Genomic DNA, 24,811 nt, shown 5'->3' with positions numbered 1-24,811 from the left:
TCTCAACATGTTGTCTGGAGAAGGGCCACACTGGTCGTGTGGGTTCTGTGTGCTGGGTGGCATCCTGCACAGACCACCTGGCCTCTGACTACCTTCCATTTTTCCTCCTTTCCTTTTTTTAACATCTTTACTCATGCAGAACTGGCATCATACGCATATGCCAGACTAGCTAGAACCTCACTAGATGATTCCCTCTAATGGCTCTAGTGTACTCTATGAGGCCTACTGTCGTCCAAAATGCTCTTCGTGTAGCTTATGACCATGATGTCCGTCTCTAGTAACTTTTCATATTTTTTATGATAAAAATGCAATGTTGTTAAATGAGGTACTATAGATATCCTCCAGCTTTCTTTTTTTTTTAATGTTATTTATTTATTATTTATACAGTATTCTGCCCCCATGTGTGTTTGCATGCCAGAAGAGGGCACAAGATCTCATTTTAGATGGTTGTCAGCCACTTATGTGGTTCCTGGGAATTGAACTCAGGACTTTTGGAAGAACAGACAGTGCTCTTAACCACTGAGCCATCTCTCCAGCCCCCAGCTTTCTTTCTGTAATTAATTTTTTTTCATATGGTCAATTTTGACCATATTGCCTCCATTCCCAATCAACTCTCAACTTCATGTTCTTTCTCTTTCTTAAAAATAAAAAAGGCACATAACACAAGACCAATCCTTCCCTCAAAGGCACGAAACAAACAAAAACAATCAAAAAAAATCATGGAGCCCATTTTTTGCTGGTTTAACTGCTCCTGAGCATGAGGTTTGTCCTGGAGTGTGGTCAATATATCCAGTGTCACTCCATTGAAAAAAATTTGATTTTCCCCATACAAGCAGTTGTCACCGGTTGCAAATAGCTTCTTCGCTGGAGATATCTGCTTCTTTTTCTGTGCTATAATTGTATCTGGCTTGAGCTTACACGATCTTGTGTATTATGTCTCCATCTCTGTGAGATCGTATAGGCATAAGCCCTGTTGAATATGGAAAATGATGCTACCTTGCAGTAGTCATCTAGCACCTCGGCTCGTAGAATCTTCCCACCTCCTATTCTACATAGATTCCTGAACCTTGAAGGGAGGAATTTGATAACATCATCCTACTAAGGAATCACTCTTTGCACATGGTCCAGTTTGTGGGTCTCTGTGTTAGTTACCACCTACAGCAAGAATAAGCTTCTCAGATGAAGGCTGAGGGATACTCTAACATATAAGTATAGCAATATGTCATTTGGAGTCATTTTATTGCTATTTATTATTTAGCAAAATGATAGTAGGTTTTTTCCCCCTGGGCCCATGACCTATCTAGTCTCAGATTCTTTGCCTTATTAACATGTTGGGAATGGGTTCCATCTTGTAGAGCAGGACTCAGATCCACCCAAGAAGTGGGTGGTTTCTGCCACAATATCTGTGCCACTATTGCACCAGTGGGTATATCTTGCAGGCAAGTTGCTATTTTCGGTCACAGAGTTTGTAGCTGTGATTGACAGTTACTTCTCTTCTCCAGTAGTGTGCACCATGAATGATAGTCAGTAAGGTGAAGCTTCTAATTGGGCAGCAGCTCAATTCCTCCATGTTTGATAACATAAATGCTTATCACTTTGTTTCTTAGTTCATTGATTTCTCTCTCTCCATATATATAATATAGAGAGAGATATAATGCATATAAATTTTATTTTGTGTTCATTAGTGTTTTGCTTACATGTATGTCTGTGTAAGGGTGTCATAAGCCTTAAAACTGGAGTTACAGACAGGTGGGAGCTGCCGTGTGGGTGCTGGGGTCGAACCTGAGTCCTCTGGAAGAGCAGCTGGTGCTCTTTATTGCTTAGACATCTCTCTAACCCCTGAATTTTTCTTTACATTTCTCTTTAAGTAATTACTTTGAACTCTTTTGTCAAGTAGCTCATAGCTCTGCTTTTCCTAATGGTAGATTTCTGGTGCTTTCTTTGCATGGTTGTATTTGAACAATGCAGCATTTGTCAGTGACTGGATAGGTGACTTGTCACAGTCATTGTAGTCAGAACATCTATAGTTTTTTGGCAGGCCACCTTATTTGGTCCAAAAACAGGCTTCCTGCTAGAGCTATTGTACGGTTGGCCTGTTACTCGAGTGTGGTGGTCAGTCTGGTTTCCTGTGAAAGTATTCCCATGAATGAATAGTATTCTAATTGGTGTTCAGGAACATGGGTGATCCCAAAACAACTGCATCACTGCCAACATTCCCACCACACATGGGGATCTCATGAGTTCTATATCATACACTCTCCATATCCCATTTCCTGCTTCTGACCTCTCGTTTATCATGTCAGAAAATACGTATGCTCGGCTTTACAGATGAAGTGTGCACAACTAAACACATTTCCTCCCCTCCTTGCCTCCCCTAGGCTTAAAGGACTATCTTGGATTGCCTGAACTCTTTCCAACCCTTAGCACCTTTTCATCTGCCATCAAGGTCTAGAGTCTTGACAATGGGCCCTCTGGCTAGGACAGAGACACAAAGAAGAAAATTTTATGCCTCTCTCTCTCTCTCTCTCTCTCTCTCTCTCTCTCTCTCTCTCTCTCTGTGTGTGTGTGTGTGTGTGTGTGTGTGTGTGTGTGTATGTGTGTGTGTGTGTGTGTGTGTGTGTGTGTGCGCGCGCGTGTGCGTGCATGCCTGCCTGTCTGTTTGTCCTGTGCCATCCACTGGTAACACCAGATACACTACTTTCCATTCTTATGAAAACCCTCAGAACAAACATTGAAGGGACTGAAGTACACATCATGACATTCAACTGTGGTCTTCCTTTTTCTTTTCTTTTTTTTTTTAATTATTATTATTTTTCTTTATTTTCTTTATTTGTATACAATGTTATGTCTGCATGTATACCTGCATGCCAGAAGAGGGCACCAGATCTCATTATAGATAGTTGTGAACCATCATTTGGTTGCTGGGAATTGAACTCAGGACCTTTGGAGGAGCAGTCAGTGCTCTTAACCTCTAAGCCATCTCTCCAGCCCCCTTTTTCTATATTTAAGAAATCACAGAACCAAATTCCTCTCAATTGGAAGCAGACGTGCACGTATGCATGTGGGATCAATCGGGGTCTGACAAGAAACAGAAGGGCAAATCAACCCAGGTTAAAAAGCATAGGTGAGGCTCTGCAATAAACCCATTAGGCCAGGGAAGGGAAGGGCAAAAGACGTTGAGATACCTGGAGAACAGCCACAATAGAAGGCCTTTAGCATCCTAGGCCAAGAAGGCAGGAAGAGAAGTGGCAGGCTACCCAAGGCCAGTGTGAGCTGAGCTTTGGATCAGGACCTGCCTTGGGGAAGCAGCCTTGGTGACAGCATAGAGAACCTGAGGCTGACCAACTGGATAAGCACCACTGCCTTCTTCCTCTCTCCTTCTGTCTTCTCTACACTGTGGCTCTTTGAGCCCAATAGTAAACCAACTACCAGGGAAACTGGCATTCACTAATCCCTGGGAATCCTGAGAAACAGGGCCAGATAGAGAAAACCAAACAAGAGACAAATGTGGGGGCAAACAGACCATCACCAGTCCCAGCAGTGGATTTTCCTAAGGGTAGTCTACAAGCCACACTGAAAGAAGGGTGAGGAAGGACCAAGCTTGGACTTCGTGACTCCCTCTATCACCCCCTTCTTCTCTTGACTAAGGTCTTGAAGTAGGCTGTTTCTATGCTTACCCATCCTTATCCACCATTCTGTCTTTTCTACAATCTACTAATTGGATGCTAAGAGCATCCTTAGTCTAAGGTCAAAGCAGAGTCTTCTTTTATATCTACTCACACTCTGAGTTGACGGCCATGCTGACTTGTCTACTCTTCAAACTTCCTCAAGCAGACATCCTGTCTTGCCTTTGTGCCTCTTGCCTTGACAACAATACCCTCCGAGACCCAAACTCAAGTTCCTGTTCTCCTCTGGTTCACCTCTTAGATGCATGCAGTTTATCTAGTTTTCAGTTCTAAGTCTTCAAAGGTGAGCAAGGCAATCAATATTCTTGTCAAATAATCAGTAGCTAGCAAGCAGAAGGCCCTGGGTTCAGTTCTCAGCTCTGGTAAAAAAAAAAAAGAAAAGAAAAGAAAAAGAGAAAGAGAGAAAGAAAGAAAGAAAGAAAGAAAGAAAGAAAGAAAGATGACACCATGGAAAAGTGCTTTGATTTCAGTCCTTAAAGCAACATGGATACATTATTGGTGACTCTTATTATTATTAATGTGTTCAAAATGGATGCTAATACTAATTACATTTCTAGTTGTATGGTATTACAGTTGCTGCTGGGCTGGTGAGATGGCTCAGGGGGAAAGATCATTGCTTCTAAACATCATTGCTACCAATAATTATTACTATCAATCACCGTTGCTACCAATCATTGCTATCAATCATCATTGCTACCCAATCAACATTGAGTTCGATCTCCAAGACCCATATAGTAGAAAGAGAGGAACAACTCCTGAATTTGTTCTCTGACCTCCCTGCTATTCCTGTGGTTCTGAGTCACAGTGTTGGGTCTCCATAGGTCAGTGGAAGCAATTCTAAAAGTTCACTCTTGAATACTGTTCCAAATGTGCTCCTTATACTTCTAGAGCCAGCCTTGGCCTTTGGTGAGCAATACCATTTTGAACACATTAATAATAATACGAGTGGATAAAGAAACTGTGGTACATTTACACTATGGAATACTACTCAGCTATTAAAAACAAGGAATTCCCAAAATTTGTGGACAAATGGATTGAACTAGAAATGATCATAATGACTGAGTTAACCCAGAAGCAGAAAGAATTAAATGGTATATACTCACTTATATCTGCATACTAGCCCAAGGGGCATGTCCCATGAAAGTCTTCACTAACCAAGAAACTGGGACAGAAGGGAGGACATCCTATTGGGACTCTAGATGAGAGAAGCATGGGAGAATGGCAAAGTTGAAGGATCCAGAGGATCCTAGAAACCTACAAGAAGAAAATTATGATAGGCAGATTTGGGCCCAGGGGTCCCACTCAAACTATGACACCAGCCAAGGACAATACAGGCCGAAAACTTCAAACCTCTACCCAGATCTAGCCAATGAACAGGACATTCTCCACAGTTGAATGGAGAGTGGGGTATGACTTTCACACGTACTCTGCTGCCTCATATTTGACCAGGTCCCCTGGATGGGGAGATCTGGTGGCACTCAGAGGAAGGATAGCAGGCTACCAAGAAGAGACTTGATACCCTATGAGCATATACAGGGGGAGGAAGTCCCCCATCAGTCACAGTCATAGGGGAGGGGAGTAAAGGGAAAATGGGAGGAAGGGAGGAATGGGAGGATACAAGGGAGGGGATAACCATTTAGATGTAATATGAATAAATTAATAAAATAAATATATACATATTTAAAATATTAAAATAATAATAAGAGTCACCAATAATGTTAATGTATCCATGTTGCTTTAAGGACTGAAGTCAAAGCACTTCTCCATGGTGTCATTTTCTTTTCTTTTTCCCTTTTTCTTTTTTTTTTTTTTTTCCCACCAGAGCTGAGAACTGAACCCAGGGCCTTCTGCTTGTTAGGCAAGCGCTCTACCACTGAGCTAAATCCCCAACACCCCCATGGTGTCATTTAACCAAAAGAAGCCAGATTTGAATAATCTATTCTGCTTTCCCTGAATCTGCCCTCATCCCTGTTTGTCTGTGAAATGAGTCTAAATCCATGCTGCCTGAAGGCTGTTTTGTAAGTCTGTCTGACTCCATTTCTCAGTGTGTCCCCAACAAAAGCTTCTGTTTTGTATTTATTGAAGAATATAAAAACCACTACATGAGAAGAGAATTAGGAATACTTTACAGAAATCTTTAACAGATTTTTTTAACCAGTAATTAAATCACTGGCTCCAATTTACCCAGCCCACAAACAGTATTACAAATGTCATTGTTTCTCAAGCACTATGCATGTGTTGCATCCAATATTTATGGTGGATTATATAAGGCCATGTTCAACCTACAAACTCGCATGCTTTACTTGTGGGTCAGGGGCGTGAAGAGTATATGTTAGACCACAGCTATGCATTAGCCTAGGTTGTAAAAAGTGGATTTCACCCAGGTGGTCATGGTGCACACACCTGTAATCCCAGCACTCAGGAGGCAGAGGCAGGTGGACCAATGTGAGTTCAAGGCCAGTCTGACCTAAAAAGGGAATTCAGCCAAGGTTACCTAGAGAAACCCTGTCTTGGAAAACAAAACAAAACAAACAAACCAAAAAGGTGATTTCATGGGAAATCCTAGGCAAATAAGCTTGATTAGTACACTGTCTTCTTAAAAGCATGTTAAATAAACAGGCTGAGTGCACAGTGGGATAGCGGTCTTAGGTCTTAAGTGACACAAAATGTATTATTAACTCTGGCTGTGAGGCTCAGTGAGTTCCAGAGCCTTAGCATGAAAGAGATGTTTTCGTAACACTGCGTCGCCACATATGGACTCCATCAATGTGCCTCTGCCTTAGTTCCCTTTGTGTCTTCATCTGAGCACAGAGACCCAGTCCTTCTCAGTCTTGACAGCACTTTGGAATTAGTGGGGATTTGAAAACTGCCTGTGCTTGGATCCACTGCTAATTCTAACTGAAGGGATCAGGACACCTGCACTGATATTTTTCCTTCTGCTGATTATGAAACACATAGCTTTGCACATGTTCTGCAAGAGCCTACGAGCAAGAAGGATCTCAGCCCAACACCAGGATTTTTCTTAATGTTCTTTGAGTGCTTCTAACCTGAAGACAAGGTTAGTCGCCATTGCTGCAGACCCTCACTGTAGAGAAAGTTCAGGAAGAGATGAGACACTGTAAAGACATGATGTGCAGCAGTGAGGAGGAGACCTAGGTGGGTTCTCTTGGATCCTCTCTGAAACTGCAGCCTCTGCAAGCATGCAGGTTCCACACTCTGGAGGGGCTGGATAAAGACTGTTCTATTCAGCCCTGTTCCCAGAGCTTGAGTCCTTCCCCAGATGGGATAGTCACCCAAGTTCTCAGCCCTTATCCATCTCACCACTGTTTTCTGTGTATGATTTTACTTTAAGAGCAAAAGGTAACTGGGATGGCATGGGAGTGGCCCTAGTTATAACACAAACTCTAGTGATAGTAATTGGCACCAATTACTCAGCACCTATTCTGTGCCCAAGATTGTTCTGACTGACATAGACATGGCTTCTTCTTCATCACACAGTATTGCCAAGAGCTATCAATTCACACTTTTTAAAGAAAGAAACTAAGAGTCAGAGGATGTGGTGGTTTGAATAAGAATGACCCCCTCCATGCTGGATATTTTTATGTCAACTTGACACAAGCTAAGGTTATCTGAGAGGAGGGAACATCAATTAAGAAAATGCCTCCATGAGACTGTAGTCAAGGCTGTAGAGCATTTTCTTAACTGATGATTGATGGGGGCAGGCCCGGCCCATCGTTGGTAGTCCTGAGCTGGTGGTCCTGACTTCTATAAGAAAGGCTGAGCAAACCATAAGGAACAAGCCAATAAATAGCACCCATCCATGGCCTCTGCATCAGCTCCTGCCTCCACTTCCTTGGGTTCCAATCCTGACTTCCTTCAATGCCGAATGTTGATATAGAAGTATAGGTCAGATAAACCCTTTCCTCCCCAAGTTGCTTTTGGTCATGGTGTTTCATCACAGCAATAAGAACTTAAGTAAGACTCTCCCTCACACACACACCCAATGCTATAGGCTCTTATCTATTATTGGAATGTTTGATCATCAAAGAGTGGTACTACTTGAGAAGGATTGGGAGGTGTGGCCTTGATGGAGTGAGTGTGGCCTTGGTAGAGGAAGTGTCCCCCTGCAGATGGGCTCTGAAGTTTCAAAAGCCCAAGCCAGGCCCAGTGGTTATCTCTTCCTGCTGCCTTCAGATCCAGATGTAGAACTTTCGGCTACCTCTCCAATACCATGTCTGTCTGCATGCTGCCTTGCTCCCCACCATAATGATAATGGAACTGTACATGAGCCTCAACTAAACGCTTTCTTTTATAAGGGTTGCTGAGGTCATGGTGTCTCCTCACAGCAATAGAACAGTGACTAAGACAGAGGGCTTCTACAGCACTACACAGTTAAGAAAGCAATAGTGCCAGGGTTAGAAATCCCCATATGATTCCCCAGCCACAGCTGAAGGCCATGACGTTCAAAGGTCAAGGGTGTTGAGTGTCTCAGCCCCCTCAGATAATGCAGTTATGTTCCATTGAGGAATTTTAGTGCCATAATAAATATGCAGCTGACAGTAGAGATTCCCAACTGGGACAGATAGAAGAAAACTTACTCCCAACTCCATCCCCACACCCACAATAAGTGCTTAGGGTCAAACACACGCCAAAGCCGTTGCCCACCACACATAGCCAACTTTGCGCAAATGATGGTTTTACCTTCTCATCAGTGCTATGTCTCAACTTTCTCTACACTAATCATTTACAGACTGTTGACAGATGTTTGAACCTGGGGTCAAGGTGAATATCCCCAGTTATACAACAAAAATCTATAAAGACCTTTATCAATTGAGTGTGTGTCACTATAGAATTCTCTGCTATGGTGGGCCAAAGCCCAGGATGGGTTAGCACAATGAAGGTGCTCACCGCAGTGCTGATCCTGGTCACCCTGCAGTGTTCCCATGCCCTGCATCCCACCAGTTGTAATGATTCTGAGTCATCAGCTGAGAAAATTCTAGACCTGATCAATAAAGGGCGGAGGAACGGCTATACTTTCAACCTGCTGCGAGTCTCTGACGCTCACTTGGACAGAGTGGTGAGAAATGGCCAATGGAGGAGCTGAGCTGGGAGAGCCTGTGAGAGAGGCAAAGGGAGCTGGAGCCGCTGAGCAGACAGCTCTTTATAATTAATGGCTTTGGTCAGGTTTCCTGTTTAGTTTCTGAGACTTGCTTTAAATTGTTGCATTTGCCTCTTAATTAATTTTTGCTGTTGGCATGTCATTAATATGCATCAGTCTCTAAGTACCTAGAAGCACTATGCTGAGCCCATAGAACACTGGGCCCTTTGAAAAGGAAGCTAGTATTAGCTGTGTGCCTCAGGGAAATAATAACCTGCTAAATGCACACAGTCCAACCGTGAAAAATAGGATATAGTTTGTGGCCGTGTACGTGCCAAGGATATCGGAGCAATTTGAAGAAGGGAAACATGCTGGTGGGTTCTGGAGGATGGATGGGATTTGGGTAGGTGTACCCCAGCACATCATCTCCTCCAGGAGAGCAGGGGATCAGAATGAGGTGTGTTGCAAAGTGGTTGAATAAGCCGGTAGGGAATATAGAAGGCCACTGGGGCTCTGGGAAGGCCACAGTTGGGTATAAGGTTGGAAGAGAGTGTGGGCTTGTCTTGAGGCCAAGCAAACTTATTGTCTACATTTAGATTATATGGTTGTTTAGAATGGTTTTGATGGGCTAGCCGGGACTGTGGAGAGATGCGGCCCCTCTCACTGCAGCGGTAACAGTAACAACAACAATTCTGTACACTGTCCTCTGGGGGAACGTCTGAAAGCAGGAAGCCAGACCACGGACAACTGCACATGACACACAAAGCACTGGAGACGGGGAGGCATGACAAAATGCGGAAAACAGGAATGCAGGGACTTTAAGACAACGAGCAGTTTAATGCCCGTCTGTCCCACTCTAAGCCCTTGGCCGCATTTGTCCGAGGCAGGACCAAAGAGCATGGCACTACTTCTGAGTGGCAGTACAGAGAGGAGGGAGGAGGGGACACGGTGAGATTGAGGAGACAGAGGCAGGGACATAATAAGAAGCAGTTCATGTGTCCCGGGAATGTGGAAATGACAACCAGACCAAAGCAGTGGCAAAGGATCAGGAATAGACAAGACATGAGGGACATGTTAAGGAAAGACCATCTACCCTGGTTTATGATTAACCAAAGCTAGAAGAAAAATCTTGATCATCACAAGGTGTATTTATATTTTTCCTTGCTTGTTTTGTTCTGTTGCCGCTGCTAGCACAGGCTGGTCTTGAACTCTTGACCCTCCTGAGCTTTGGAATCAGAGGCATGAGCCCCTGTGACCATACAACTGACAATTGTATAGCCAGAAGCCAAGCAAACGATTAATGAAGCCAGTGAACTCCACAAGGATCACAAAAAGAGAGCAGGTCACACAAGAGTAACAAAGGAAGGAGAGGTCAGGAACAGAAGACAGGACCACAACCCCAGACCAGACAAAGCAGTGGCTAGTGTCACTTCTAACTCTAGGCTTGCATTCTCACCGACTACCCAAACCAATGGGCCATTTGGCAGTAGCTTTTTATAAAGGTGAGAGAAGAAACATCCTGATCCATCGTAGTGCACGCCTGTAATCTCAGCACTTGGGAGTGTGAAGCAGAAAGATCCATGCAAAGCCAGCCTGGCTTCTTACCTCCTAGGATTCTGTTCTTAAAAAGGAAAGAGAAGGAGAATGAGCAAGGGACAAGGAAGTAGAATGGGGAGGAGAGAGGAGAGGAAGAGAGGGGAGTGGAGGAGAATGAAGGGAAAGGAAGAAACTGCTCTTATTCAAAGCAAAAAAACACAGGGCTGGAGAGATGACTCAGAAGAGCACTGGCTGCTCCTCCAGAGGACCCGGGCTCAGTTCACAGCACCCACACAGCAGCTTACATTTGTCTGTATGTCTAATGCCAGGGGGATCTGACACCGTCACACAGGCACCCATGCAGGCAAAACACTGATGCACATAAAATATGAATAAACAAATCATTAAAAAATAAAATAAGCGAAAACCAAAAACAAACTAGAACAAAACCTCTCTGAGTTCCCACACCCTACTGACCTGCTCCTTACTTCTCCTCCCCAGGGAGATGCCACCGTCTACTACTTAGTCCTAGATGTGCAAGAATCTGACTGTTGGGTCCTATCCCAGGATTCTTGTCACCCTTTCTCTAGATGGCCATCTGAATTAGTAAGTAACGGGGACCGCTCTGTTCCTTATTGCTCTTCCATCTACTCTGCTCACTCAGGGGAACCACATGCTAGGCTAGTGTAGGGAAAGCTGCTGATGCTTGATACCCTATGAGCATATACAGGGGGAGGAGGTCCCCCTCAGTCACAGTCATAGGGGAGAGGAGTAAGGGGAAATGGGAGGGAGAGAGGGAAGGGTGGGAGGATACAAGGGATGGGATAACAACTGAGATGTAATATGTATAAATTAATAAAAAACATTTTTAAAATCTCAAAAAATTCATAAAGATGCTATTAACCCTAAATAGTACTCTTGCAGCCTCCAGGGTTGGCATCACCAGCGTTGGGTCTTGAGCAAATCACCTAAGTGAGAGAGTAGGAGTAGGTAGACTCTGGCATCCTTTCTGGACCACATAGTATATGGATTTATCAATGGAGCATTGTGTGCCACAAAGACTGCTCCCATTAGCAGTGATGGCGAGTTGCAGTGAGGAGTAAGGTCTTGCTGTGCGTGTTGGATGTGGGTGCCGAGGGCAGGCTCCCTGTCACAAGCAGGAGCACAAAGAAATAAGCAGACACAGGATGTCAGTTCCAGAAGTGAGAGGTTTACACGCCAAGGGGCTGAAGTGCTGTCTTCTTTGAGAATATTTGTGGTGTGGCCAAACTCTACTTAAACAGGTGCTTTCATAGAGTTTGGGGTAGCAATGGGTACGTAGCACACCGGCCCAAGGCTGCTCTGTGACAAGGTTGATGGAGAAAACCCCAAAGGTATGTTAAGGGAGATGGTGCCACATGACCTCTGTGTTCCCTCATAAACAAGCTGGGCTCGTAGCTCCATAAGGGATTAAAATCCTCCTCTCTTCCAGGTCATTGGACGATGTAAGGTTATAGCCACAAGACACTCAAACAAGTCTCAAGATCTTACAGTGAATGGCTACAACTGCACCATGAGTTCCGGTAAGGTCACCTACGGAATTACTAATTAACTCCAAATTAACCTAGAACTGAACGAGATCATACAATGGTATTCGTTATGGAACATTATGCCTGTCAGCAAGGCCCTGCCCTTGAGTTCTCCATTAGCGCACATTCTCCTGAAAATAGACAGAAGACAGGTGCCTACCTCTAGTATACCTCACTCAAAGAGATTTAATATATTAGCCATGGGGATCTAAAGAGGCAGTACACACTATCCCAGAAATTTAGCTCTGAGGTGAGGCTGGCCTGAGATTGAATTAAAATCTCACCATTTACCACTTAGCACAGAGTCTACGCTGTAGAGATGGCATCATGTCTTCACTGCGTCTAAGTTTTGCCTCCAAGCTCCTGCCGTTGAACATCTGCCAGCCCCAAATATTTTATCTCCAAAATAATTGTGACTTAACCTCTTTAGGCTTTCCTCGTTTAGAATTCTTGTTGGAATTAGAGTGAGTACTCTTTGTACAATACTTAACAGGTGATCAGAATTGGTTTCAACAGTTAAAAGTTCTATACTGCTCTATAGTGTGCAATGTAGTGGGATATTGTATTACATAGTGCTGGCCATTTCATTTGGTCTCACACAAGGCTATGAGTAAACATTGTGAAACTTTCTATTTTAGAGATAAAATAATTGGGGCTGGCAAAGATTCCAAGGTGTGTTCTCAGAATCACCTTGAGCATGACAAAGAGATAACTATAGCTACATCTCTACAGGGTTGGCTGTAGAATCCATGCTTTTCTTGTTTATTTTTTTCAAAAAGAATTCATCTTAATAGCGGGGCATGATGGCACACACTCTAAAATCCAGCAATCAGGAAGCAGAGGCAGGCAGATCTTTGTGAGTTCAAGGTCAACCCGGTCAACAAAGAGAGTCCAGGACAGCCAAGGCTACACAGAGAAACCCTGTCTCAAAAAAAACAAAAGAAAACCAAGAAAAACCAACCAATCAACCAAAAAAGAATTCATGTTTTGTGTGTGTGTGTTGTTGTTGTTGCTGCTGCTGCTGCTGTTGTTGTTGTTTGTTTGTTTGTTTGTTTGTTTGTTTTTGAGACAGGGTTTCTCTGTGTAACAGCCCTGACTGCCCTGAACTTGCTTTGTAGACCAGGCTGGCCTCGAACCCACAGAGATCCTCCTGCCTCTGCCTTCCAAGTGCTGGGATTAAAAGCATGCACCACCACCACCTGGCAAGAATTAGTTTTAAAAGGGCAGGTTTTGGCATGATTGAACATAGCCAACGACCCAGAAAGAAAGAAGCAAGGAGTGGAGGTACCAACTTGTATTCCCAGCACCCCGGAGGCCATGCTGTGAGTCTGAGGCTAGGGCAGTGCATCATGGGTAGAGGGTCACAACAAAGAGCAGCAGGGAAGAGCATTTTTGGTGTCCCTGCTGATGCCTGGCTAAGTTAGTGTAACCTTCAGTTAGTCCTTCTGTAATAAGGAAGCTAGTGTCACCCTCTTCGCTGCGCTGACATGCGCTGTATTCAGACCTGGCATAGCACTGCCGCTTCCATCGCTGACACTGTGGCATCTCTGTCTTTCTTCTTCTAGTCTCTTCAGTGCTGAGCAACACCAAAGACAGTCCTGTTCTCTTGGATTTCTTTGAGGATTCTGAGCTCTACAGAAAACAAGCCAGTAGCGCCCTCGACAAGTACAAAAGGCAGAATGCCGACTTTGCCTCTTTCAGAGTGGACGGGATGGAGAGGGTTATGAGAGTGGTGAGTGTCCACTGCACCCACCTGGCGGGTGTGAGCAGAGCAGCCGCACCTGGGAAGCTTGCCTTTTAACTCACCGCAGCCTTCGAGGGTTAGTGAACAGCAATCCCAGATGCAGCTCTTCTATAACCTCTCTTATTGAGGAGAGAACAGGGTAAGGATACAATGATTATCCGACAGGGAAAAACAAATCAAAAGGAAAGAAGGAAAGACTGGAGTGTACCATTGGATGATCTGAGCACTGAAAACCACGCAGTGGTAGCCTCCTTAAGGTAGAATACTGAGGCTCAGAAAAAGCCTCACCACCACCACAACCAGCATTGTAGGTAATGCTGAAAGTCCATGCCCCATAGACTGAGAATTCTAGTGCCTCCCACAAGGGACTGTCGTGTAGAACAGCCAGTTACGGTTGTCACTTGCTTTTTTTTTTTTAAGATATGTTTTTAAGATTTATTTATTTGTATGTATAGGAGTGTGTGTGTGTGTGTGTGTGTGTGTGTGTGTGTGTGTGTGTGTGTGTGCCATGCCCCTAGAGGCCAGAAATGAACACTGGATCTCCTGATGTGAGTACTGGGAATTGAACTCATGTCCTTTGAAAGGGCAGTACACACTAACCATTGAAATATCTCCCTAGCCCTAGCAAGTATTTTGAAAAGAGAAAATTAAATAGAGCATGGTGTTTCAAGCAATGGGATGCATATAATGTGTGCAATGAAGAATGTTCTGGACTAACATGCATTGGCAATAGAGAAGTAGGCTGCAAAACAATACATAGCAAATAAGCCCATGTATGTGATGTATTTAAATATTTGTAATACTTGTACATGTGGACAAAGCTTGTAAGGAAAAAAACATCAAACCAGTAGCAATGATCCTGGGGAGGTGGCTCCCAGGTTAGGAGCACTGGCTGCCCTCCTAGAGAACCTTGCTTGGATTCCCATCTGTAACTCTTGTTCCAGAGGATCTGATGCCCTCTTCTGACTTCCTAGGACACTGCATGTAACAGGGGGCACAGATGCACATGCAGGAAAAACACCCCACTCATAAAAAGATAAATAAAAAAACGAAACGAAGCAGTCACAGTGACACCCCAAGAATGAGGATCTGGGGTTGAGGAAGGGTGTGTTTCCTTGCTATGCGTATGCCTGTATATTAGAGTTTCTGGGATGTGGTGGTCTCTTGTCGCTGACGTAATACCTTTTTATCAGGCCGAAAACACAGGAAAAACAACGTGTAGTCATCACTTGAATGCCCATGGTGCTTTACAAGATGTTGTATAATGCGTATCTATTGCTTTTCCTCTTCACTTCCTCTACTCCTGAAACTGTGTGTTGATTCCTCTGTTCTAGAGAGGAGGGGAAAGAACCAATTACTATATGGAATTCTCTGTCAGGAACTGTTCCACACAGCATTCCCACAAGTACCCTCTAGTAAGTATGACGCGCGCCTCCTGTGAAACAGTCACTTAGAGAGCGCCCACTATCTGAAGAGGCTCTTCTAAATGTTTCCCACACGTGTGTTCACTTACCGACCCTCACAGCACCCTAGAGGGTAAGCAAGCACTTGTGTTCCCACTGATTTGCAGATGGGGGAACGGTTTTAGAATATACATGATATTATATACGTACACCTAAAACCCATTCATTAAGACTAAAGGCTTAGGGGTTGGGGATTTAGTTCAGTGGTAAAGCGCTTGCCTAGCAAGCACAAGGCCCTGGGTTTGGTCCTCGACTATGGAAAAAAAAAAGTCTTCAACTTTGAGGTAGATTGGCTGAGCATCCTTTGTCATGAGCAGAACCAAGCCAAGTGGTAAGGCTTAGTGAGCTCGTAGCCAGTGTATACTAAGGCCATCTACAGCACACATCAACCCTTGCAGGGATCCCAGATGACAAGTGAGGGTGTGATTATGACTCACAACCAAGTTTGGGTTAAAATTCAGGTCTTTCCAGCAGGACTTCTTCCCTAATCAAATCAGGTGGATAATGGGTCATCTTACTAATTATGCCAGATATTTCCTCCCAGTAGTCCTTGCTTAGCTGATGAGAAATTAACTAAAGCATGTGGTGTCTTGGTGTTTATAAAGCATCTCTTCACATATTATTGTCTGCTGAGCTTTGCGACAGTCCCGCTGAAGAGATGCAAGTGTCTGCTCCGTTGTGCCGGGATGAGGAGACCTGAAATCTTAACCAGCCACCTGTGCTCTCCTAGCTGGAAGTGTTAGCAAATGGGGGCTCCTCCATTCTGGCCTCAACTGCAGGCTTCCCAGGGCCTTAGTGGGAAGGCATTCACTTTCTCCAGCCTTAAGGGAGGAAACATTCACTGTGTCATGTCCCACCTGCTCAAATTTCCCACTTGAACCAGTCGATTTCCCACTCAGGAGCCACAAAAGACAAGACATTCCTTCTCCTTCGCTGTTTGTGAGTTGCTAAAAACCCCACTGCAGAATCATAAAGGCTGGAGAATGGGATGCTAACTAAAGCCACTTGTAATCTGGGTGTTATGCTCATTTGCAAACGTTGGATTTCAGAACTTCTGTACACTTTATTTCCCACTGCTGGTAAATGCTTAAGCCACATGGATGTAGGTCTGTTTGACTTCGAAACTATACAGACAGCCTCAATGCATAGCTTTTTCTAGAAATGTCCTTTGACAAATGGGTTTAGGGGCTTCTGGAACACAGAATGCCAACCAGTTAGGGCTAGCGGACACTTAGGTTAACAGGAGCCAAGCAAACCCATCTTTGCAGTGGCTCTGCCCTTCCTAGCATGTCAAGTTACATAAATCTATCTTCAACATTGTTCCACATTCTCTCAGGCACAAGAAACCCAGGCTTTGGTGCAGAAACACTAAGAGCAGCAGGGCAATGAGTCCGTAGTACTGCATACAGGTGTGCAGTGCTCATGGAAGAAATGCACAGAAGCCCGAGAAAAAGACTGCAGAGCCTGTACTTTACCCAAGTGTTGACTAGGAACAATAGCAAACTACTGATGGGGTGTATGATACTATTGCCCTTAGTTTTTCCTTGTTTGCTTGGGTGTCATGCATATGAGGCAAGGAATACACCAGGAGTTATAGGCCTAGCACCTTTTCTTTTATTCATTCAAAGCTTTTCTGGGCTAGAAACCTTCACACACCTGCACCACACACACACACACACACACACACACACACACACACACACACACACATACTCACTGTATATTCCTCTTGCGTACACTAACAGACATCTCCCTTTGTAGATCTTTGCATTCTGCAGAGCAGTTTTTTCCTACAGTGTAGAAGCGTCTGACTTGGAAACCCCACAAGACATCAATATAAACTGTGAAGTCTTCAACTTTGAGGTAGGTTGGCTGAGCATCCTTTGTCATGAGCAGAAACAGGCCAAGTGATAATTTCTCACACATAGGAGATTTGGTTCATTTGACTCATGTGGAGTGTATGTGTGTGTGTGTGTGTGTGAGAGAGAGAGAGAGAGAGAGAGAGAGAGAGACAGACAGACAGACAGACAGACAGACAGACAGACAGACAGAGACAGAGAAACAGAGAGTAAATCTGTTGTTACCAAGAACATAGGTCCATAAATTTTATTTATTTTTATTTTTATTTGTTTTGTTTTGTTTTGTTTTTTGAGACAAGGCCTCACTCCACAGCATTGGCTGGCCTGGAACTCACTCTGTAGACCACACTGGCCTGAAACTCAAGAGATCTGCCTACCTTTGTAGGCACTGGCTCCCAAGTGCTGAATTAAAGACATAGTGGTGTGCAGCCTATGTACACTACCACACTCACACTTTTTTAAAAGTTAAAGTCTCTTTGTATACAACTTATTTCTAACATGTGTGAAGCTGAAATAGAAGAATAGCCAGGTTCTAGGCCAGCCTGGGCCACAGAGACAGACCCTGGTTTTTTGTTTTGTTTTGTTTTGTTTTGGGTTTTATTGTTGTTGTTGTTGTTGTTGTTGTTTTAAAGCTGAAGATGAGGGGTTAGAGGTTAAGTGACTGGAAATGTGTATGAGGACTGTGTTGGGAATGTCAGATCCATCAAAAGATGCTATTTTATTTTTTGTTTGTTTGTTTTTTGAGACGAGATTTCTCTGCATAACAGGTCTGACTGTCCTGGAACTCGGTTTGTAAACCAGGCTGGTCTCCAACTCACAGAGATCCACCTGTCTCTGCCTCCTGAGTGCTAGGATTAAAGCTGTGCGCCACCACGCCTGCCTAAGATGCTAGTTTAACAGACAAGTACCATTCTTTGATAGAGTCTCATTACTTTTCATTGAAGTGATAAAAATAAGGATAATATAATTTTTCATAAAACAGCATAAAAATCCATCCAAAGAACCACTCTTACTTTGATATTATCTTTCTCATTTGTCAAAATAGTGTTCCTCTTGGGACATAATAATGCTATTCAATGACAGTTTTCTTTTATGTTTTAAATGTAATTTAGCTAGAAGGAAAGTAAGAACCAGGGCTGGAGAGACGGCTCAGCAGGTAAGAGTACTAGCTGCTCTTACAGAGAACCAGGGTTCAATTCCAAGCACCCACATGGCAGCTCACAGCTGTCTGTAGCTCCAGTTCCAGAGGACCTGACTCCCTCTTCTGTCCTTCACACATGCTGCGCGCGCGCACATACACACACACACACACACACACACACACACACACACACACACACAGTGCACAGCTATATACATGCAGGCAAACCCCCAACACACACAAAAAATAATAATTTAGAAAAATCCAATGGCTCTTTTGGTGTCCTACTTCTTAAATCAATTTGTGAAATCAATCCTAACTCAACCTAAGGTCTTAGCATAATTATATTCATGTCTCTGTCTTCACCAGGATCATAAAAACATGAGTGACATGAAGACCCATGAGCATTTTCTTTGTGACAAACATCATCCTAAGACAGATGGACTTGGATGCCCACCTCCACTGGAAGGAAAAGACAACTCAGAGAGACCACCACTTCAAGAAGGATCCCTTACTCAACTACCCCCTAGCCATCTCCCTCCTTTTGGTACCAACAGAACCCATAGACACCCTCATAATCACAGCTGTAATAAGCATCCTTCTCATGGACAGCACCCTCCTGGACATGATCTTCACAGACACCACCCTCATGGGCACCACCCCCATGGGCACCACCCTCCTGGACATGATCTTCACAGACACCACCCCCACGGGCACCACCCCCATGGGCACCACCCTCCTGGACATGATCTTCACAGACACCACCCCCACGGGCACCACCCCCATGGACACCACCTCCATGGGCACCACCCCCATGGGCACAGCCCCCATAAACATGATTTCCATGACTACAGACCATGTGACCCACCTCCCAATAGCCAAGAACACAAAGGTCAGTATCACCGGGGCTACGGCCCACCCCATGGCCACTCAAGAGAAAGGGGTCCAGGTAAAGGACGCTTTCCTTTCCACCAAGGACAAATCGGATATATCTACCGACTCCCTCAACTACGTGCAGGTGAAGTTCTTGCTCTTCCTGAAGCCAATTTCCCCAGCTTCTCATTGCCAAATTGCAATGATCCCCGACAACCAAAGATTCAGTCCTTCCCCCAGACACCCTCTGAGTCATGTCCAGGGGAATTCAAGATTGAGTTTCCAGAAATTAACAGGTTTTTTGCATCTGTGCCTCCAAAATAAAACCTGACTCCTTGATGGGGGTGGGGGAGGAGGGGACAATGTTCTGAATAAATAAAATGTAAACAGTAAGGAATGAAAAGTATAGCTGTTTGAACTTGGGTTTCATCATTAGGAAAGTATGGGAAAGAGGCCGTCACGGAACAGACAAATGGAAACAAGAGGAAAGATGCCAATACCGTAACCAGAGTTGAATTCTGTCACCGGATGTTGCCTCAGTTGAGGCAAATCTCCGATGCTCAGAATTTCTCTCTTCCGTGGATTACCTCCCTGATTCTAGGGTCTCTGCTTCCAGTTATGCTGTAACTGGGTGTATTAGCTTCCTTTTCAGGTGACTTGGGGAAGGGAGAGTTTATTTCGGCTTACAGTTCCTAAGAGATGCGAGTCCGTCGTGGCAGGGAAGTATGGCAGAAGAGCAGGAAGCTGGGAGCTCACGACTCAAGCACAAAGCAGAAAGTGCTAACTAGACACGGCATGGGGCTTTTAATCACAAATGCTGCATCCGGTGACATAATCCCTCCAGCAAGGCCGTATCTCCTCAGCATCCCCAGAGGGCACCACAAACAGAGGGACCCAGTGTTCAAATATCTGAGCCTATGGGGACATGCTTATTCAACACCCCACCCTGGGCCTACCAAGGCAGGATCTTTTTTAAAAGAGTGACTCACACTGTCTCCTAGTGATTTCTACTCTAAATGCAATTGTGAAGCATTTAGTAAAACTGGCTAGCCAGGCAGCAGTGGTGCACACATCTTCAGTCCCACCACTCGAGAGGCTGAGGCAGGTGGATCTCTATGAGTGTGAGGCCCCCTTGACCCTACAGAGCAAGTTTCAGGACAGCCGGGGCTACACAGAGAAACCCTGTCTTGGAAAACTAAAGACCAAGCAACCAAAACCAAACTGGCTACCTACTGCAAAGAAAGTTTTCGAGTAACCGTGAACATGAACTCATGTCCGGGAAAATATCATGTATGTTCCAATCAATCCGCATTTCACACACGCTCTCCGCTGGGCTGAGGGGAGACTCGCTCTGGCCCTTCCTGGAGTCACTTCAGCCTGCCTCGCCCTCCATCAATTTTGTATCGCTGTTTTAGAGTCACCCTTGGTGCCGCTTTGGGTGGACGCGGAGGACCACTGGTCTATGTGCACCTCTCCACGAGGCTGCCTTATCTGCCACTTCTATGTCCAGCTAAGGATGAAGGAGTCTCTAGAAGATCACCAAGGGACAAGATGCACGGCCAGGCTCTGCCCTGCTGGGATCTGGCCCAGGCCTCCTGAAGGGAGGGCAGAGCTCTGCATCTCAGGAACCCTAGCCACCTCCCACTGTCCTCCGCATCTCTTTTCCACAAGCTGGCTTTTCTCCAGTCTCAGACGAGTTCGCCTTACTTATGTTTGGTGCTACACAGCTCGCCTTCCTGCACTTCAGTCTTCTTCCCCCCCCCCTTTTTTTTTTCAGTCTAAACTCAAGCACCTGGAGCCAAGTTAATACAATTTCAGATGTTCTCCCCTTCCACAGTGATCACTGGTGCTCTAAGTACTGAATAACGAGCAGGGCACAGGCACTGACTGGTTCCAGCCATCACTCAGACCACTTGCCAGCCAGACATAACCAGTGTGACCATTCTATGGGGGCCAGCTGCCCCCACACGGAGCCACGTTCTTTCACAGAAGCATAAACACAGGGTCAGTTGCTTGAGTGAAAAGTTGAGAAGTGGGTGGTGGTGGTATGGGGGAACCCAGGAACAAATAAGCCGACTCAAGTTAACAACCCCAAACAGTGTTATCTCACGGAAGCATTTGTCGTGTAATTTATAAAGCACTTTGACAGGCATTTCTTGAGTTGATGAAAATGCTTCTTGAAAATCATAGATATTTTTAAACTCCCAGTTCATTTTAATTGATATCCTATTGCAGTTGTTACAGACGCAAAAAAAAAAAAAAAAGCACTAAAAGCAGGACCCAAGGCAGGTGTGGTGGCACATGTCTCAAAGTCCCAGCATTCAGGAGGCAGAAGCCAACCTAGTCTACATAGTGAGTTCCAGAATGGCCGGAGCTATATGACAGAAAGGGCTTGTCTCAAAAAACAAGCAAACAAAAGCATCAGTCCTGTGAGGAGCTTGTTTACATCCTAGCAGAAGTTGTAGGAACCATGCCGCTAAGTGTTCCTTCCGTTCCTTCCTCTCCTTTTCTTTTTCACTCTGCCTTTCTCCTTTTACTTTGTTTGCGATGATGTTCCTTGCCCAGGCCGGTCTCCAACTCAAGATCCTCCTGCCTCAGCCTTTCCCAGGCCCTGAGACTACAGACATGTGCCACCAAGGCCAACCCTCAACAATTCACATAAAAGTAATGGCACTGTATCAGAATGTGTCCGCCGCTGTACCAGGACAGCTCAGTATCTTAATGGCACACCATCTGACTATGTTTCATATTACAGTTGAATGGGAGCCAAGGCATGGCAACTCAGAATGTCAACCTCAGTTTTTCCCTGCTTGTGACATTTGCCCCCTCTCCATTTTTCTTTTCCTTTGTATGCAGTTCACATGGGCAAAGAATGGAGGGCCGTCAGGGTGGGTTGGTAGAGGTGTACATAATTTGTGTTTCCATTTTGTTGGCCAAAAATCCAACCACCTGGGCACACTTAATGCAAAAACTGAGGAGTAGCTGGATGTCTCTCATGGGGGGAGTAAGGTTGGGTGTAATAAATAGGCTACCATAATCAGACATAAGCAACTTTAGTCAATCACGTGCTTTGAATCTTAGAACCGCTGAACTCAGATTAGCGCTCTGATCAGTCTCCTCCAAAGCCACATTGCTTGCCCCCTGTCTGTCCTGGTTGTGAGTCCCTGCTGGACATACCCACAGTGATCCAGTCCTTCATGACAGTGCAGTTACTCACTTCCCTACCCTCCCATCTCCCAGCTCCTCCATTTCTTCCTCTTCCTCCTTCCTCTCCCCCTGGAAACTTACCTATGGTGATGAAATACTATTTAAAAAAAAAAAACTTACATTCTAAGAGCCTGGAACTTTTGCTGGGCATCACAGACAGAATTAATACTATCAATAAGCCCTAAGACTGCTGTCCTACTGTGCACTCAGCAGGTTTGTTTAACCTGCCTCTTGAGAACAATACAGCAACCAACCTTACCAGCCTTGGATTTCCCAAGTAATCAGCTTTTACAGGTTAAGTCAATGCCTAATTTACTCTGCCAACCCCTGCCCCCAGACGGGGTATCTCTTGTGTAATCCTGCCTGTCCTGGAACTTACTCTGTAGACCAGACTGGCCTCGAACTCAGAGATCTGCCTCTCTCTGCCTCCCAAGTGCTGGGATTAAAGTCGTATGCCACCATTGAATAACTGTAATTTTAAAGTATGTACTTTCCATGTTCTTGACCCAAGAGTAATACATGCATGTATGCATGTGTGTTATGAGAAACATATGCTGCAAACAGCACATAGGTTGAAAGTGGCCTCATAAAATGAGTCGCAGCCATAAATATTGGATGTAACATGGCTATTGTTTAATAGCATGTTTGTTACCTGGGTCAGTTTGATGTAGGAGAAACTTGAAGCAGTAAAATTGATGCTATAAAGGATTCACTGATAAACAGTCTTAGGAAATATTAAGCTGCACAAAGTAAAAGTAAAACCACACCTGTTAGAAACGGTAAGAAAGAAACTTTTGTACTGTAACTGAAGTGTGTGCTGTTACCATATGGGAGCACACACACACACACACACACACACACACACACACGGAGGCTTTGGTTAACATGCACCAACACAGAGGACGTGTAACAGCAATAGATTGGCCGTGCAGCTCAGCTGGTGTAGGGCTAGCTCCAACAAGTAGTGAGCAAGTTGTATGGCTTTCCTCATTTCCTCATAATTACAGCTCTCTATGCTGTTCCTATTTAATAGGATCCTCCATTGTATGGTTACTTGCGTGGTTTTTTTTTCTCTCTCTCTCCCTTTGGGATTTTATAAAGCCAGAAGGCTTTGGGCACAGGTTGAAAGACAAATCACATAATTCAAAAGATTTGAATACCTGCTTAGACTTGATGGCCTTAAACCTGCTTGTCCAGCCTTAGCGAGTGCATCTAGCCAGGCGCTGTCTTCCTGTTTTGGTGTGCCTCGTTTGTACAGCTTCCTAGCTCTTGCTGAATGAAGCCAGTGGCCTTCCTTAGACCTGTGCTCCTTCTTAGACCTGCGGTCTTTGTCACAGACATGAGTGGGTGTGCATGTGCACTAACTATTGCACTTTCTTGTGTGCTTTTTTTGTAGTGGTTTCGTGTGACCTTTTACAGATGCCTGTGTTGGTTTTGCCATATTAGAAAGTAGAACATGTGCCAACCAGGAGCGTATGACTTCCTACACAAATCTGCCTGCCGTTGCTGTTCTTGTAGAATAATTTACAATCTTGAGCATATTAGAGTGCCACTCTGCACTCTTTACTCAGCCTGCCACAGGACTAAGCTTTTCTTATTGTTATTAATATTTCTGACTTTTAGTGGCCTTATACAAATGTGATATATTGATTAGGCATATCTTTTGTTTTGTGCAGAACATTTCATTCTGTCTTTTACAAAAATGCAATTCATGTAATTTATATAACCCTGCTAACTGTAGAAACTTTTTACTTCCATGTATAACTTTGGGGAGACTAAAGTCAAAGACCTGCATTCTCTGCCTTATTTTTTTTTTTAATTCCCATCTCTCTTCTTTTTGCTTCTTCGACCCATAGGCTGTTTCACTTAAAGGAATGTCTTTACACCTAAAACTTTATTAAAATAAAAAGATTTCTTTGGGGGGGAAAAAAAAACAAGCCCGTTAAGATATTATGACTTCCACACTCTTCAGGTGAAGAAGCTGAGATGAAAAGGATGTGTGACTCTGACTCACACACGCACATGAGCATACGTACGAACTAGGACTCATTCACACCCAGACGCGCACATTGGAGACACAGGCACGCACTCAGCCAAGCATGAAACACGAGCACACTGGCACATATGTGCATGCCTGTGCAGACACAGTCACACAGAAGTTCACAGTAGAGCCAGGTTGGCATCCTCTAGGGAAGCACCTGGTCCTGCTGTGCCACTGTAAGGTCACCATTCAACCCACATTGGCGGCACCCTGCTCCAGGCCACCAGGCCTCTCAGGCAGACTCCACCTTACACTAGAGATTCCCAACAACTGCACAGAATTCAATCTTTGGGATTTTTTTTCTTTTATTTCTTCTTTCTTTCTCTTCCTTCCTTCCCTCTGTCTTTCCTTTCCATCCTTTATTATTATTTTTTATTTATTATTGTTATTATTATTATTATTTTTTATTATTATTATTATTATTATTATTATTATTATTATTATTATTATTATTATTATCGGGTGTATTTATGAGAGACAGAAAGAAGATGAGAATGAATGCAGGCACACAAAAGCCTCAGCCCACATGTGGAGGTCAGAGAGCTCTCAGGAGCGGTTGCCTCGCTGTCCACCTGGGTAAGACAGGTGCCCTTGT

The 24,811-nt window shown here is 44.4% G+C and overlaps 1 protein-coding gene across 1 annotated transcript; it reads left to right on the top strand.

The window, feature by feature from the left end:
* The first annotated feature begins 8,534 nt into the window (after positions 1-8,534).
* Positions 8,535-19,363, top strand: HRG (histidine rich glycoprotein). Its single transcript, XM_084802648.1, has 7 exons — positions 8,535-8,763; positions 10,822-10,926; positions 11,792-11,882; positions 13,454-13,620; positions 14,967-15,047; positions 16,857-16,958; positions 18,465-19,363. Exons 1-7 carry the CDS (start codon positions 8,548-8,550, stop codon positions 19,290-19,292), a joined length of 1,590 nt encoding a protein of 529 aa, XP_084658774.1. The 5' UTR covers positions 8,535-8,547; the 3' UTR covers positions 19,293-19,363.
* The last annotated feature ends 5,448 nt before the right edge of the window (positions 19,364-24,811 follow it).

Source organism: Acomys minous, assembly GCF_964271855.1.
Source record: "Acomys minous genome assembly, chromosome: 11".
Taxonomy (NCBI): Eukaryota; Metazoa; Chordata; class Mammalia; order Rodentia; family Muridae; genus Acomys; species Acomys minous.
Note: the sequence above shows the minus strand (reverse complement) of the source record. Positions and strands in the feature narration are given on the sequence as shown.

What these genes read in the sequence shown, in the direction of transcription:
- HRG (XM_084802648.1), top strand. Translation starts at nt 8,548, where the DNA reads ATGGTGGGCCAAAGCCCAGGATGGGTTAGCACAATGAAGGTGCTCACC. An exon ending in CTAGATGGCCATCTGAATTA is followed by an intron (nt 10,927 to 11,791) that starts GTAAGTAACGGG and finishes CCTCTCTTCCAG; the next exon opens with GTCATTGGACGATGTAAGGT. An exon ending in TGGAGAGGGTTATGAGAGTG is followed by an intron (nt 13,621 to 14,966) that starts GTGAGTGTCCAC and finishes CCTCTGTTCTAG; the next exon opens with AGAGGAGGGGAAAGAACCAA.